A 17,394-nucleotide genomic window follows, 5' to 3' on the forward strand; every position below is an offset into this window, starting at 1 on the left:
GCAGTCGGCGTAGACTCCTCATATACAACCTTGTGTGGAACCTTGCAGGAAACCCACCATTTACGAAGCAAGCAGATGTCATGTGATTCGATTTAGTACACACTTGACAATCAAAATATCGAAATGTCATAAACTACTTTGACAGTCGGACATGTGTCATATTGTAGTAAACAAGGCATCTTTATAGAAAGATACATCGCGTGAGTTCAGAACGTTCAGAAGTTTTTTATTGTTTGCATTGAAACCTGTGTGAATATGAACGGTCAAATTTTCTACACGGAGTATGGGTTCCCAGTCGATACACTGTTCCTGAAATCCTTGCCGAAAGATGTAAGACTCGCATTTGGTTACTCATTGTACATGTGTTTGCATCCATTTTGTTTTTCTTCTGCGTTTAGATGAGAGACGACGACCTCTTCAACCATTTTTCTACATTCGGCAATGTCCGAAGCGTACGAACTTACATTCATGCGACGGATTCGTCTGGATTTGTTCAATTTCAGGAAGCCGAAGTGACTGCAAAAGTATTGAGAATTAAACATCATTTAATCGATGGTCACAAGGTACATGTCGAGATCGCACGTACATGGCATCACAATGTATCGTCGACAGCGAAAGACGATTTACCATTAGAGTCGACCAATCTCACTGGGACAATGTTGATGGATCTCAATGATGATTGCTTGCGTGAAATATTAGCCCGCGCAGCACCCATGACATTGTGTTCTTTACTTGAATTGTCGGAGAACTGTAAGAACAATCGTTTGAAGGCAATCACCATCGAAACATTTGCACGAAAATACAAAACCTGCCAACTGAATCAATGTGCGCCTACAGTGGATAAAGCACACCGACTATTAGCCAACTTCGGACCATTGATATCGAATTTGGTGACAGCAGAATATTACGCAGCAGACAAAACTATGTCTCATGCAGTGAAATCGATAGGACAATTCTGTAGTGGAACGGTGACATCACTTTGTCTTGTATCATATACATTTGATAAAACTGATGCAAAGGCTTTGAAAGTTCTGTTTAACAATCTAGAAAAACTCGCTTTGTATTTTTGCCATTTCGAACGCGATGCAATGGATTTATTGGCCCACTGTGAGTCATTGGTTGAAATAGACCTTTCTGATGACGGTTTCATGGGCCATCACGACAAAACAGTCTACGAAGCTTTATTCCAACATACGTTTCCTAATTTGGAGGTCTTCACCGGGGACACGACAAGCTACAAATTAAAAAATTTCATTTCACGACACAAAAAGCTAAAAACATTAAGTTTGTCATTACAAGATCACTCAGACCTATTGCCAACAATCGCTGACAATTGCAGTGAGCTGAAGATATTGGTGATATGTACGGGAAGATTCGATTCTTATCCTGTTCAGCAGGGGAACTCTCATTATTATCCTATTAGGTATAAAATGCCGGTCACTCGCATTGCGTCTTTAAAACACTTGGAATTTCTACAAATTGCTTACGTTCAGAATCCGTTGGAATGCATACAACAGCTACATCATTTGGAATCGTTGAAGGAACTTATATTCGAAAGTAAATGTGGTAGCAGTAGGTTCATGTCTGCTCTATCTCAGCTGAAAACGCTGGAAATGCTACATTTTTTTTGTAGCGACAAATGCGTAGATTTTACCCCACTCGCGAAAATGGACCGGTTGAAAGATTTGCTCATATCATCGAGTCATGGAAAAATAGCTAATTTAAACCTAGTCTATATGGTCAGTCGTTTAACCAATTTAGAAAAATTTCACATTTATATGTTCCCAGATTTCGAAATTGACGACAAAACGAACGCTGAACTTGTCGATGCTCGATCAAAAATGATCGGTCCTCGAAGAAAGCTTGAAATTATGTTAAACAGGAAATTATTCAATATCTAGCACGCACTCGCCAAGACGGGGTTTTTTGACTTTGTTAAAAAAAAGGGCAAACAAAATCTTGTAAACCAGTAGAACACTCAAAAATTAAATTCGTAAAGCAAGTGCTTTTCGGTAATGATTGAGGAGAGCTATGCACTAACAGTTACAAAAAGACTTTTCCCAAATAATTTTTTTTTTCGGTTCATGTATATCTCTCGTTAATTGTAGTAAGTCCATACGCAGGACTTTTATCATAATTATGATGTGCGCACATTTAATGAAAAAATAAACGAAAACGAAATTCTAACAAAAGTCATTTCATTTCAAGTACTCAGTCGAAAAAAGACAACCAAAGATCTGAAAAACAAGGACTGTACGAGTTCATCCGGATTATGATAGGTAAATTTGCGAAACCATAGTTTTTTAGTTCTCTCTGAGCAGACCTTGTAAACAGGTCTAGGGATATAGATGAAGTTTTACTCACATGCGACCTGTTTTGAATTGACGTAAACGAAGGCGGAGCTAACTCTCTCACTTTCTTTTGCCCTATTTTTTCTGTTTTTCGTGTCATAAAGCGTATAAAATTGTGTTCATCGTATGGAGAGAACACACTCAATCACAGTATGTGTGTGAATTCGAATCCCACGAGAATTATTTTGCAGACGTATGTATGTTTCGTCGAGACGAAGTCGATGCAAAATAATTCTCTCGACATACGAATTCACACGTATACTGTAATTTCGTGGTTTCTCTCCTTATGATGAAAATAACTATTGATTTGAATGATGATATCCATTAAAATTTACCTGAATAACAGGCCATTGACATTCCAGCCGGTACGCCACCACACACAATGATATCATAAAGTTTATTCCATTACGGTATGTAGCTAGTTGCAAAACATTTCCCATTTGTCTGTGGTCCAAGGTTCTGAAAGAACAGGTTAAGACACTTTCGAGTTGATCACGAAGGCGGTGTGATCAAAATTTTCCTGTAGCAGGAAAACTAGGTTTGGAAACTTTTATATGACGATTTCAACTTAACAAAAACAAAATCTGTTTTCAAGTTGACTTTTCAAACAATATACATGTCTGAATTGTCAAGATTTGTGTTTCACCCGCCTTCGTAAGTGTCTTAACCTGTTCTTTCAGAACCTTGGTAAAATCGTTGGCGATTTTAAAATATGTTTAGTGACTGTGGCCACCACTGGTGCCACTTGACTTTGTTTATTTCAATTTTTCGATTACTTTTCGTATTTAGGCACCATCTGTTTGTGATTTTATTGGTATGTGTGATGGTTTCGAATGGTAAACGTAGCGTGAATGAATCTTAGACGAATTATTAGTTCGTCCAAGGAATGAACTAAATTCGGAAATCGTGTTGATCAAGGTCGATTGTTATTGATTTATGTTTGTAGGTAATTGGTAGGTATGACGCAATCAAAGGGTAATGACTTTTCGAAATAATTGGTATTTTGAGAGAGTACCTTAAAATTTAGAGTGTACGTTAGTAAGCGGGCGTGACGCAAGTTCACTACCAAAAATGTTTTACAAAAAAAATTTTGGGGACGGCGGAGCATATTTACAGCAACTTTTTGACTTTTCTTCTTGGCTTCAATGGCCCCAAACTAAGATATCTAGGAATCCATACGAGTTCAACGAGCTATCACACGTTACTGCAGCTTCAAAATTGGGCGAGATATTGAACTTTGAAATATTGATGTTTGTATGAAAATAAGCAAAATTTCGTATTTTTAGATAACTTAAATTGGCTACGTTAGTTAGTTAGTTCCTTTGAAAAAGGACGATTTCGTAACTCCTAAACGTTTCTTACGATTTTCCTGAAATTTTGGTTATAGGTCAATCTCGGGCCCCAGATTAAAATAAGATTTTAAAAAATAAGGGTATGCAAGCGTTTTTGGGAGCTAGGACTCCAGGAAGTTTCCATACAATGCCATATAACATCGTGTTTTGTGTGTGTGTGTGTCAGAAGAATTTTTTTTTTCAACAAAAAATTGACCCAAAAAATTTAAGAAAGAAAATTTTTAGAAAAAATTGCGTCACAAGTGGCAGATGTTGAGGAAACTAATGTTAGGAAAATAGTTAAAACAGGGAAAAATATGTCCTGAATCATCTGCCACATGTGACTCAATTTTTTCTAAAATTTTCTTTCTTAAATTTTTTGTAACAATTTTTTGTTGATAAAAGTTTCGCCTCAGAAAGCGTCACCCTCAGCGATATCAGTTATTTTGTAAGTAGAAACAGGGACTTGCGTCACACTTTTACCCTTTAGGGTTTTTTGGCGGATTCTCATCACAACAAAATAACAGGAAATTTTGCATATCATTGTTTCGTTGCATCCATGTTCAAATAAATCTTTTGCAGCTCAGGCTAACAAAAGTATTAAGTACAAGCCACTAGGCTACAGGTTAAAGTTCAGGGGCTACTTACACGTCAAATACTACTGAAAACACCGTCGTTCAAATGTGAGCTAAAATTTATTTGTGATGATTTTACTACAAGACTGGTAGCGCCAGTTTACACTGAGTTAAAAAAGCAAGCTACACTCTTTGGTTGCAAACAAGTGTGAGTTTCCGTTAAAAATATCGCAGACAGTGCCAGTTACAATGAGTTAAACGAGCCATCTACACTCTTTGATTTTACAAACAATTATAAATATTAAATTCGAAATGTTTAAGCATTTAAAGATTGTACTCCTCTCTGAGCAACAGATCGAAATATCCATCCTCCTCAATGGTGGCGCTTATTCCGGCATAGTAATTGAGAAATTCTTCGATAGTAATCTGTAATTGAATGAAAAATGATTATTGGTTTCGCGTAGATTTATAATTAATTCAAGACAGTCTGGTTGAAGAAGCAAAACGTTAGTATATCATCAATGTGTACGAGTACAGATGAGAGGTTGTACACAAATTACGTCACGCTATTTTATCTCCATTCCCTCTGCGTCACAATAAGTGTCAAAATTGATTAACATTGATGACTACCAACCCGCATGAATCATTCAACCGGGTAAATTTGAAAAACCGACTACGAAAACATAACTCCGACATACCTCAGCCCGAAGATCTCCTCCCTCCTCGAATGTAGCCAAAAATCGCTTCATTATGGTTTCCTTGTCCTCGTCACCATTCACGTACAACGGGTGATGTTTGACGGAATATGATCGTCTAAGGGAAGATTGGAACGAACAGTTAGCAATTTACTGAAAATAAGGAAAGGTAGAACTAGCCAACCTTAGATCGTCAACTGTGATAACATCATCATTGTCTCTGTCAGTTTTCTTAAAACATCTGTGAACGAGTGCTTCTCGTGCCTGAGGGAATCGAGAAAGAAATTAATTTTTGGTTTTTATTGATAAGTACTGGACTGGCTATCCAAAGTCGGTTCGAGCGATAGCACTTAGGGTGTCAATTTAGGATTAAATTTTCAGAGGATCAGCCCAATCCGCCCTTGCATAGTCAGTCTGGGTCTGTGTTAGTCGATTTGAATTTTTACCAAACTCATCAGTCTGAGCTGAAACAAGAACTCCTTCGTGTCAACATGTCCAGTTCCTTCAGTGTCAAAGGCGGTAAAAATTTCATCTGCCTCTTCTGGAGTGCAATCAATTTCGACATCTTGCAGTGCCTCAATAAATCCATCCTTTGACAACTTATCACCTTGACTGGCCAAACGTCTGAATGATCTGAATGGAAGAAAAATGAATTTGGTAAGTTTTCCAATTGAGTCACACCCTCTTTTCCAGTTGTACCTTCCCAAATTGTAAATTCCGGATGCACCGCGAGACAAACACAACAAGCGAATGCGATCCATTGGGTTCTTCAATTTGCCATCAGTCAGTGCACGTCTACAATCATTAACCAATTCCGATTCATTTGTCGGCATTGAGCTGGTTGGACGATTCGACATCTGTTTAAATGTCGATGATTTGAGCATTTCATAGAACAGATGGTCAAAACCAATAAATGGAAAAAAAGCCGATTCGACTACTACTTACATTGACGAACTTTGCATTTGGTTCCAGTTGCTGAGAATCGACTTGGGTATCCCAATGAGTGGATTGTGTATGAGTTGAAAACATTTTAATTTTTCTTTTTCGTTTTATATTTTCTTTTGCGTTTGATTTGTTCTCTTCAAGGCTGACTTTGCAATTAACTAGAATTTAGTTTGAGGGTTTGAAGTATGGTCTGAAACTTTTGGTCTTGACACCCAGTCGAAGACCAAACATACTATTAATGAAGGTATATACAACCCATACAACCTTGGTTTTATTATAGACGAATAGCTGACATCAGGGTGTGTATACAAAAAACACAATTTTTTTTCAAATAATACCCAGCCGGCACATCAGAACAAATGAACAGAAAATATATAGCAAAGAACATTAAATTATCGAAAATCAAATACAGACACAGCATTGTTAAATAAAGAAAATGAGATATAGATATAGCACAACACAACAAGTAGCATTGAAATGTGGTACGTTGTTATACCAAGAAAATTGTTGTGCAAAAAAAATGGGAAGTGTTGAATGTAGGATTATTTGTTGTGTTTGGGCAGCTTGTGAACATTTTAATAGCGTCTATATACCGATGTACCGAAGCAAATGTTGTGATATCACAACATTGAGCCTCTCACCGAAAATAGGAATCACCACAGCGCTGTTACTAGCAATAACATTGAAAATATTCGGAGGTGAATGAAATAACTGTGGGCACTGCGATTGTAAAGATCGATAACTTGTTTTCGTTGAATATGATGAGTTAAAACATACAATACAAACAATCCTAAGCGGTAGCTCTTCCAAATTTGACTCTTGTCAATTCAGTGTTCATAAATTATTCAAAATTATACGTTGTCCTAGAAGGTGTAGTCGTTAGTTGCCTGGTTTTCGTGTGTTTAATGACCTCGGCTTCGCCTCGGACTAACAAAATTCACACAACTTCACGACTTTTTAACTTCTTATCCCTTGTTATGTAAATAACTATTAAATTGGGTATAACATAGCTACCCATATTGTCCATATATACATATAGTCTAGGAAGAGATCCTCAAAAAAGATTTTAAGTTGCACCGCTACAATTTACACCGAGTCTGCAAGCGATCAGTGATCGTGACACTACCTGCACATGTTTGGTCATGGCAAAGCTGAGACCAGTAGCGATAATGAAAAACAGTTTTTTGATGTTAGTTGCGTTTTGGATGTAGGTACATCATGTAGATGAACCGCTACAACCAGTTTAAACCAAGGTTTAAACCTAATAGGACCCTATTCGCCCCGAAAATACATGCAGGAAAGGTACATGTTTTCGGTGTTTAGACGATTTACCTGTCCATGTAATAAACAAGACAGCTCTCTAGCAACCGAATACACCTTGTTTACAAAATTAGCAGGCTTTAGAACTGACAGTGTCCAGTCCACATGCAAATTTCGTGACTTATTTTAGACCTTCTAATTTTGAAGACAATGTGTGTGCGTGCGGTTGCTAGAAAACTGCTTTGATAGAACATGTTTACTCCAAAACAGATTTTTTTTATCCGGTCATTTGGCCTCTTATTTTGTATGGAATGACGTTCCATTGCAACGTACGTAAAGCAGTGGCCTATAGATCTCTTCGTTTGGTGAAACTGATGACGGAAACGTGAGGAATGGTGGGGAAAAGTGTGCAAACTAATCGAAACCAACTTCACAATTTCACAAAGTAATGAATAAGTGAGTGGGTCCAATTCTTTGAAATGAATGCAAATGAACTAAATACGGGGAATTCCCTTAGAAGCAAAGTTGGTTGTCATTAGTTTGCACACAAAACCGAACCGTCGATCGTCACGCCAGCGATCATTTTAGTGATCTATACCAACATAGAAAACTGAATTCATATGAGAATTTTGGACTACTGCATCGTGGAGGCCTCTTATTTAAATTCTGTTGAAGAACTAGATTTAGATCACGTTTCTAAAATTGTCGTTTTCAGAGTTCATTCTTTTGAATAAATTTTTTTTATGGAGCTGTAAGCGGAAAAATTTATTTTTATCTGTCTAGAACGATAATCTCGAGCTTATCCCTCTAGGGAGTTTTTGTTTATCTCGATATATCTGTTCTCGACAGATAAAATATGATATGCACCTATTGCCAGACTGTTATTTTGACGTGTAGGCATTATGGCCCACGCCTTCGGCTAGGGCAATAATGTCCTACACGTCAAAATATCAATCTTGGCAACAGGTGCATAATATATATTACTCAACTAGATTTATATTCCGCCTTTTATGGACACACTTATGGACTTAGTACAGAATATCAAAACATATACAAATCCGATATACTCTGAAAATTTCTTTGTTCTGAAGTTTTTCGTCCAGGGCCTATTATTTGGGAATATTTGGGAATATTCGGGAATTTTGGGAATATTTGGGAATATTTGAGAATATTTGGGAATATTTGAGAATATTTGGGAATATTTGGGAATATTTAAAAATATTTGGGAATTTTGGGAATTAATTCCAAAAAATTGATCATTTTGAATATATTCTGCCAAAATGTTAGGTTTCTTTTTTTGTATTGTTATCAACCAGGCTTTACGAGTCGTGTCTAAATGCCACTGACATTTAATGACATCCATCAGAAGTTTTTTTTAGAGGGTATTCTTTTGAATTTCGACTGACCGAAATCAGCCCCATTTTTTTCGGAACTTTCTCATATATAGTGGTAGAAAGTCCCGGAAAAAATAGCGCTGATTTCGGTCAGTCGAAATTCAAAAGAAAGCTAAGATTAGCTGTTTACGAGTGACTTAGGAATATACAGCGACATTACAGCAGGTATTTTCTATCGTATACATTTCTTCAATCTTCTACTTCCCAAATATTCCCAAATATTCCCAAAAATTCCCAAATATTCCCAAATATTTCCAAATATTCCCAAATATTCCCAAAAATTCCCAAATATTCCCAAATATTCCCAAATATTCCCAAAAATTCCCAAATATTCCCAAAAATTCCCAAATATTTCCAAATATTCCCAAATATACCCAAAAATTTGGAATTTCGGACGTAATGTGCTTGACGTGATTAGGCAATGTCAATACATATTCCTTATGAACAAAGTGTTATTTTCATTGCACTTAACAGTTAAATCTTTTGGGGTTCCTCCATCGGCTTAAAACAGGTCATTTTGTGTATTAAAAAGTTTATTAGGATAATATCCACTGATCGTTCAAATATTTAAAGAGTAGCTCCTGAGTGAAAAGACATCTCCGTCTCTACAGACGACTTCTTCAATTCTGTTCAATATTTGGGAATTTTTGGGAATATTTGGGAATATTTGGGAATTTTGGGAATTAATTCCCAAATACTAGGCCCTGTGTCACACGCTACGATTTATAAAGTGTAACAACCGCAGACGAAAAGTATTTGGCGTACACTTAGGATCGATTGGGTAAAACAATTTTTTATTGAAACTCGAAACATTTTGTAACAATACTTACACCATTTATGGTGATGCTGTTGTTGTTGTAGTTGTAGTGGTCGTTGTAGTGACGGGCTCAACTGCCAGATAGCAATAGTTTGCCGGGAACGACGGACAAACGTAATCTGGTTGACATTTACCTGTTGCCTTACCTGCTGTTGGTGAGAAAAGTGTTCCCGGTGGACAATAACGAATTTCGTAACTCGGTTCGTACAGTATGCGCTCAGTAGTATCGTCTTGGCATTCAATGAAACTCCGACAACTATCGGATGGATAATTAACGTATCGACCAGGTCCACTGCTGCACGGATCCTTTGAACAGTTTTCATTGGTAACATGTGCACCGTAGCATTTTCTCAGATGCGATGAAAAGAATGTTTTGGCGGGACATTCCTGCTTCAAAATGCCGTCTCTGTTAACGTAATTACCATAACTATAACCATCATGATCTTCGTACCGACACGATAAATACGACTTCTGGGTGCTGTCAAAGGGATTTGGAATAATTGGAAAATTTAACTCTTCACACGGATCCACCCCGTCGTGAGGATCATTTTGATCACAATTGTAGAACGAGTCACATTTGTTAAATTGCGGATTGAATCTTGAATTAGATGGACATGAAATCACATTCGAGTGCAATGTGGTGATAGGACCGTTGTCAAGCCACATTTCACGTTTCCAGCATTCAACAAAAGTCAAACATTCAACGCCGTTTGGGTTCGGAAAGACACCTTCGCTGACGCATGGATAATTGGCACACTTATAACCACTCACACATCCCACATCCGGTCTGAAAGCACTTCCAGCGTCGCATTGTATGCTTAGTTGTTGTAGACATTAGCCACTTCGCATTTAAAATACTTTGAACAGTCTGCGGAGTTCGAATCGGGTATATCATAATAATCGTACCCTTTGCAGGGATTCTCATTGCCTGGAAAATAATCTTCAGCGCAATTGTATTGACTGAAGCATCCTTGTTTGGCGGGCCAGAAAAATGAATTTTCAGGACAACTATGAACTTGTGGCTGCATATTGTAGTTGCAACTTACAAATGTTTTGCAGTCATTCGCGTCGGTGTTCGCGAACAAACCCCATGCGGTGCATGTGAACGCTGGAAGCAACAAAAAACAAACAATTTTATTCTTATCCAATTCCGTTTCAGTGCAAAATCATCCACGAATAGGCGAAGGAGTGGATATGGATGCACACAAGATTGTATTCATCTTTTTACAAGTCCACCAAAGCAAAGTTTTAAAAAAATATTCTTAAATCTTCACCATTTGTCGTGTTGCCGAAGCATCCAAATATGATAGCGATGGAAAGTCCAATTAGACTTTTCATACTTTAGTGTTGAAGTCTTCTTATTTTGTCCGGGTTATTTTGTCCGGAGTTATTTTGTCCGGGGTTAATAAGTCCTAGAGCCCTGTTGGGCTCTAGGACTTATTAACCCCGGACAAAATAACTCCGGACAAAATAACCCGGACAAAATAACCCGGTCAAAATAACCCCGATCAGGTCAGGACAAAATAACCCCTGGACTAAATGATGACGACATTGAAGGGGGGATACTCCCCCCTTCACCCCCCTCTGCGGGGGCTGCCGCCCCTCGACCCCGCTTTTTTTTTTTTTTTTATTTTCCACGGCCTGCGGCGCAGCATATAATCTATTAAATTATATCAATTATATACTTGAGTATATTCGAACATATCGACTATATACTCAAGTACATTCCACTCCACTATATTCGAATATATCGACTAAGAACTAGACTATATTCGAATATATCGACTACATACTAGTATGTATGTATCGCCTATATTCGCATATAGCAAACATGATCGATTATATTCGAATATATCGACTATATTCGCATATATCAAATATATTCGACAAGATACTCGAATATATTCGAATACATCCACTATGTACTCGACTATATTCGAACATATCGACCATGTACTCATGAATATTCGAATATATTGAGTGTATTGAAAATATTCGAGTAACTATATCGTTTTTTTTATTTGGGAGTTATTCTGTCCGGAGTTATTTTGTCCGGGTTATTTTGTCCGGGGTTATTTTGTCCAGGGGACATTATGTCCGGATTTATTTCGTCCGGGGTTATTTTGTCCGAACGCCCTTCAACAGTACTCAATCCTTCAATATACATCTGCGAACTGTGTGCAACTTCAACGCCGCGTAGCTTTTATACGTTCCCGAAAAAAATCTATTTTTAATTGGATGATCTGCAGTTTTCAAAAGCCGTCGATTGGGAACGCTCGAAAAATATTTTCGATTTGATTGAAGGGCACCAGTCAGAGGTTCGTTTTTCTCTCACTTATCGAGCACTTCTCATTAGTCATTTGGGGTATTTCCCGTAACAAAACTGCTGTTAAAACATAGCCTTGGAAGCGGTTTAATTTATTCGGTTGATGTTTTCTTTAAATTTTTTTTAAATTCCGTACAAGATTGACAGTAGATGCAAATTGACACCAGATGACATTTTGAGCGACACGTTTTATACGACGTACTAAAATAGTCTTCTGCAAATCGAAAAATCCAGCGAATCCATAAATGTACGCGTTATGGCAACAACTAAACAACCTGTTTCACCTGCTTCAGACGGCAAGCATCCCTTCAGGAATAAGTGAACACAATATCAGCGATATCTCTACGATTTCGTAAATATTCATATACCATTATTATCAGGTCTATTACTTCCATCGATTTAAATATTTTTAATCGATTGATTTCAAATCTTGTACTTCGTTTTTTAACATGCATCATTTTACTATATAAAGGACTATATATATTACCCACAGCTTGTCATTATTTTTGTCGTTGTTATCGATAACAGATGATACTATCCGTATGTGACAGTTTAAGGCGTGGCTGGTTATTAAGAGTGTATGAGAATCCTTGTGTTCGTATAAAAAAGATCGTGACAAAAGCAATCCTATTGGGATTGTTAGTTCTTGAGGATATCTACCAAACGTCTCAAAAAATACCACAGGAGCGTTTTGAGAAAAGTTAAAAATTTCTCGCTTACTTATTTTTTTTGAAAGCTTGTGATGTGACGATAAGTTCTTGTAAATATCATACGAAATGGAAGTCAAGTTTGTGTTTTTGTAGATTGTTACGCTCACTGAGAGATCTTTCGATAGGTCCAATGCCTGAGTGATGATTTCGCGATTGGACTTCTAATTCTGTGAGCACTTGGCAAACATCGTCCACAGTTATGAAAAACGTAATGTCAATGTTAAATTGGTGTGTCGGCATGTTTAGGTTATGTCACTGCTGTGATTCTGATGGCGTGCGATAACGCTTATTGTTTCAGTTGTTTATAAAAAAAACTTCATGCATTCCTAGGTCCAACAGCAGTAAACGTCTTAAAGAATAGCTTTTTTCGTTGGAAACTGTGAAAAATCTATCATTTAATCAAATATCCTTATAAGAAAATGACACGCGTTAAAACGATTTGCGTGAGAAAGAATTTGAATTTCGACCGCACTTACGGCGTGAATAATAATAATAATAATAGTCCTCGGAATCCTGCTCGCTCTAACGAGTTTTTATGGAGGTCTTCACATCCACTTCGCGAAAACCTTGATTTCTAGGAATGTTGAGAATTAAAAATTTTCTGTTTTGTCTCTGTTTAACCACGTCTTTATATTATTCTAAAGCTCAGAACAAGACGAATGTTTTTTGTTGAACGGCACTAAACGACCGTATTCAGCTATGAAAGGAAATGTAATAGAGTTTGTCCACATTTTAGTACATTCTGTACATGAAAATAAGCGCAGTGACAGCAGTAGTTTTATGACAGAATGTACTAAAATATGGGAAAACTCTATTACATTTCTTCTTAGTTTCTAAACATCATTCTCCTATAGATCTTTTAAGTTCGAAAAAAGACTAGATGGTCTGGAGGGATGAATTGACAGCTGACAGGTGTAACCGGTTCGCTTTTGATTACTTTCGTTCACTTTAGTTGAATAAAAAGTAAAAAGTGAACGAAAGTCATCAAAAACGAACCAGTTACATTTGTTAGCTGTCAATTCATCCCTCCAGACCATCTAGTCTTTTTTCGAACTTAAAAGGTCTATTACAAATGTGTAACAACGTATAACACTTAATGAAATTTAATTTAATTTAATTTAATTATACAAAAGCCAACGGTAGACAAAAACCTACTGGCTCAAGTCACAACAATATTCGTACATATCATCTCGGTAGTTCGTCAATAACATTACAGCTCAGTCACAGCATTACGGTGAAATGACTGAAAAGGCAGAACCGGAAGCAGCCATGTTGGCCCAGTCGACCCGTCGGAACCTCATCTGCCCTCTGCCTTGTATGCCACCAATGAAAGTTGGTTAAATTAAAGACGTCCACAGAAATCGAATGACGCATATCACACGGCTCCACAATGTCGTTCCAACGCAATTGACGTGAGAACTGCCAACATCAAAAATAGCCGCGTTCAATCCAGTTTCGGTTAATGCCACAACGTCATTGGAACAGCATGTAGATGACAGCTTGAAATTCTTCGTTTTTGTCCGAAGACCCCGCACGTTCTGATAGTATATGATGATTTTCCGTAACGAAATCCGGATAGATTGAGAAGTGATGGGCTCATTTCGCGGTACGTCCAAAGTCGACTCAGTCACAAAATAGTTCATGCAGGGTCTGATGTCCTTATCCAGATGCTCACGACGATTGTCAAGATTGTCAAAAGTATCCATTGAGCAATCCATAGGTGAATTGACTGTCACATTATCTAGCTCGAAACTAACGTCAAAATTGTCCAGATTTCCATCTTCATCGTTCAGGCTTTCGAAACTCTCACTTCCGAAATTGTCACATAAAGCTGCTTGTCTTAATCGATTTGTTCCATATTCGAGTCCAATTGAAAGGTACACTGTGTGATTTTTTGCCTCCAAATTTTGACGACAACTCATGTGCGGTTGCTAGAGAGCTCGGTTTCGTTCAAATTTTTCATTGTTTTAATTTCGTAAGCGTCAAAAGCGACGTTAGAACAATGAAAAATTTGATCGAAACAGAGGTTCTCAATGCTTCGTCTGTTTTAAGCTTAAAGACTTTGTCATCTGAATTGTCAATCATGTCCGGAGCGATAGCGGAGGACTTGACGCAGTCTAACTTCCAAAAAAAGAACGAAGAAAATTTTTTGAGACGCGGCAACTATATATAGGCGAGAATTTAAGTTTCTTTCCTTTGACCTGTATCACCACAAATCCTATTCTATCTTATTCGCGCTTCAAATACGAGCAAAACGAGCTATCACTCGACTATGTAACTTTAAAATTGCCGGAGATACATCGTTTTGAAGTTGGTCATTTTGTTAGAAAATGCACCAAATTAACGTTTTCCAAACAATCAAAATCTTTCAACTTACTCTGTATGTTTCTATCTGTCTATCTATCGACGGTCGATCTCGGAAACTAGTCATCCAATCTCCATGAAATTTTGCAGGAACCTCAGGGTGGGCATAAAAATGAAAATGTGATACGCCATTACCCCAGGAAAAACCAGAATTTTGTTTTATTGGCTTCGAAGTGGTTTCTGAGTGAGGTTTTCGAGGGTCGGGAACGCGTTTTCGGTTGTAGCTTAGCTGTATTGAAACCTACAGAGGCGTGTGACCCATCAAATGAAAGGTATTCACGGTGAGCTTGAAAAATTTTTTATTCGACCTCTCGTGGACATGAAATGTTTTTAATGGTTTTTGTAGAGGGCGGCACCACGAGTAAGAATAACATAACAAGAAAATATTTCGATGGGAAAATTTTTAACTAGATCCATTTTTCGTTTTTCTGTGCCCTGCAGGAAGCTTCGAAAACTGTTTGGACCCTACTGGTGACTTGTTTGATCACAAAAATATAGTTACTGTTTAGCCTGAGGTCTAAGCTTTACAGCGATACCAATCATGACATTCATGACTACCAACAAACATCTTTTATGAAGGAAAGTCATTCTGCTATGTCGATGTGAATTTTAAAGGCTGTATCATACGTGGATTACTTTTATTTTCTCTTATAAATTATTTTTAGTTATTTTACATAATTTAAGGGGTTAATAAAAGGTCGAAAGAAGATTTTTAACTCGAAATAGGTTTCTTTGTAAATTGCACCCATGAGTAAACTGCATTATCTCGAGTCAAAAATTAACAAACCTTTCTTTTGTTTCGTTCGTAGTTTCTCCAATAGTCATTCTAAGCTAATTCTGCAACATTTTAGTTGTTTCCACTAAAAAATGAGACATTATACGAAGAAATTTGGGTGGTCGTTCAGGTGTACCAACAAAGATTTTGTCAGAATGAAATCCAAGCTCATCCTTTGACCTTTTATTAACCCCTTAAATTATGTAAAATAACTAAAAATAATTTATAAGAGAAAATAAAAGTAATCCACGTATGATACAGCCTTTAAAATTCACATCGACATAGCAGAATGACTTTCCTTCATAAAAGATGTTTGTTGGTAGTCATGAATGTCATGATTGGTATCGCTGTAAAGCTTAGACCTCAGGCTAAACAGTAACTATATTTTTGTGATCAAACAAGTCACCAGTAGGGTCCAAACAGTTTTCGAAGCTTCCTGCAGGGCACAGAAAAACGAAAAATGGATCTAGTTAAAAATTTTCCCATCGAAATATTTTCTTGTTATGTTATTCTTACTCGTGGTGCCGCCCTCTACAAAAACCATTAAAAACATTTCATGTCCACGAGAGGTCGAATAAAAAAATTTTCAAGCTCACCGTGTATTCGTAACACGATTCGAACAAAAAAATAATTACTTTCTTCGGCAAAGTCTCAGAGTTTTACGAGTAGAACAGAGGGGCATATGTGAAAAATGTCGAAAGTTGGAAATGGGTGGGTCAATTGGGGTTTTGGAGATATTTCTTGAATGGTGGCAGATAGAGAATTACTTTCGTCAAATTTTCGATTTTCGTCAAATTTTCTGAATTTCGTCAGATTTTGGAATTTCGTCAAATTTTCGATTTTCGCCAAATTTTTGAATTTCGCCAAATTTCGTCAAATTTTCGAATTTCGTAAAAATTTTTGAATTAAAACTGTAAACTGTTATAAAAAGCAGTGTTGAGTCTAAATAAGAGTATCCCAACAAAAATCTCTTCGAGAAAAGTGTGACGCAGTCTTTAAAAAACAATTTCTAAAATGAATGATATCGCTAGAGTTGACGCTTTCAGCTTCGTTACGCAAAAATTAAATTTTACACCCAATTAGTTCAAACAAGCTGGCTTAGGTTTTCTCATCATCTGCCAAATAATTTTTACAAAAAAAAAATTAGACTGGAAACAACCAAAATTTTACCAAAAAAATCTGCGTCGCATGTGGCAGATAAATTTTCTTGCTGGTCTGTTCCTGAACATCTGAAACTTTGCGACGCAGATTTTTTTGGCAAAATTTTGGTTGTTTCCAGTCTAATTTTTTTTTGTAAAAATTATTTGGCAGATGATGAGAAAACCTAAGCCAGCTTGTTTCAACTAATTGGGTGTAAAATTTAATTTTTGCGTAACGAAGCTGAAAGCGTCAACTCTAGCGATATCATTCATTTTAGAAATTGTTTTTCAAAGACTGCGTCACACTTTTCTCGAAGAGATTTTTGTTGGGATACTCTTATTTAGAGGATAACATCAACTTTTCAAAACATTTGAGAGGACACAAACATGAAAATAAAGTAATATTATCCCATACACGCGGTATTCGGATGTCAATCACTTCAGGTCAATGTTGTTGTCTCGTTTTCGCTTATGTGATAAAATAGAGTACACACTTGTTACTATCAGTCTCGACAAGTCTCGACTTCTTCGTGACAAGTGTGTACTGTCAATACTCTCTCTAGCATCAAAACTCTCTCAAAAAATCGATGTAGGGGGGAAAATAAGTTTGAGAAACGCTGATTTTTAATATGACTTAAAACCAACAACAACAACACGAGCGAACAAAGTAGCAGTGATTCATAAACGTATCTACCACCTTAATAATTGTAGT

At 37.0% G+C, this 17,394-nt stretch overlaps 2 protein-coding genes across 2 annotated transcripts; one reads left to right on the plus strand and one right to left on the minus strand.

The window, feature by feature from the left end:
* The first annotated feature begins 192 nt into the window (after positions 1-192).
* Positions 193-2,175, plus strand: LOC119084081. Its single transcript, XM_037193916.1, has 2 exons — positions 193-330; positions 399-2,175. Exons 1-2 carry the CDS (start codon positions 256-258, stop codon positions 1,899-1,901), a joined length of 1,578 nt encoding a protein of 525 aa, XP_037049811.1. The 5' UTR covers positions 193-255; the 3' UTR covers positions 1,902-2,175.
* A 2,186-nt stretch (positions 2,176-4,361) lies between these two features.
* LOC119084086 (calcyphosin-like protein) lies at positions 4,362-6,075 on the minus strand. The gene is made up of 6 exons (XM_037193924.1): positions 5,898-6,075; positions 5,652-5,809; positions 5,399-5,585; positions 5,137-5,216; positions 4,956-5,070; positions 4,362-4,683 (listed from the first exon to the last, which is right to left on the minus strand). Exons 1-6 carry the CDS (start codon positions 5,979-5,981, stop codon positions 4,582-4,584), a joined length of 726 nt encoding a protein of 241 aa, XP_037049819.1. The 5' UTR covers positions 5,982-6,075; the 3' UTR covers positions 4,362-4,581.
* Positions 6,076-17,394: the final 11,319 nt, after the last annotated feature.

Source organism: Bradysia coprophila, unplaced genomic scaffold (genome assembly GCF_014529535.1).
Source record: "Bradysia coprophila strain Holo2 unplaced genomic scaffold, BU_Bcop_v1 contig_732, whole genome shotgun sequence".
Taxonomy (NCBI): domain Eukaryota; kingdom Metazoa; phylum Arthropoda; class Insecta; order Diptera; family Sciaridae; genus Bradysia; species Bradysia coprophila.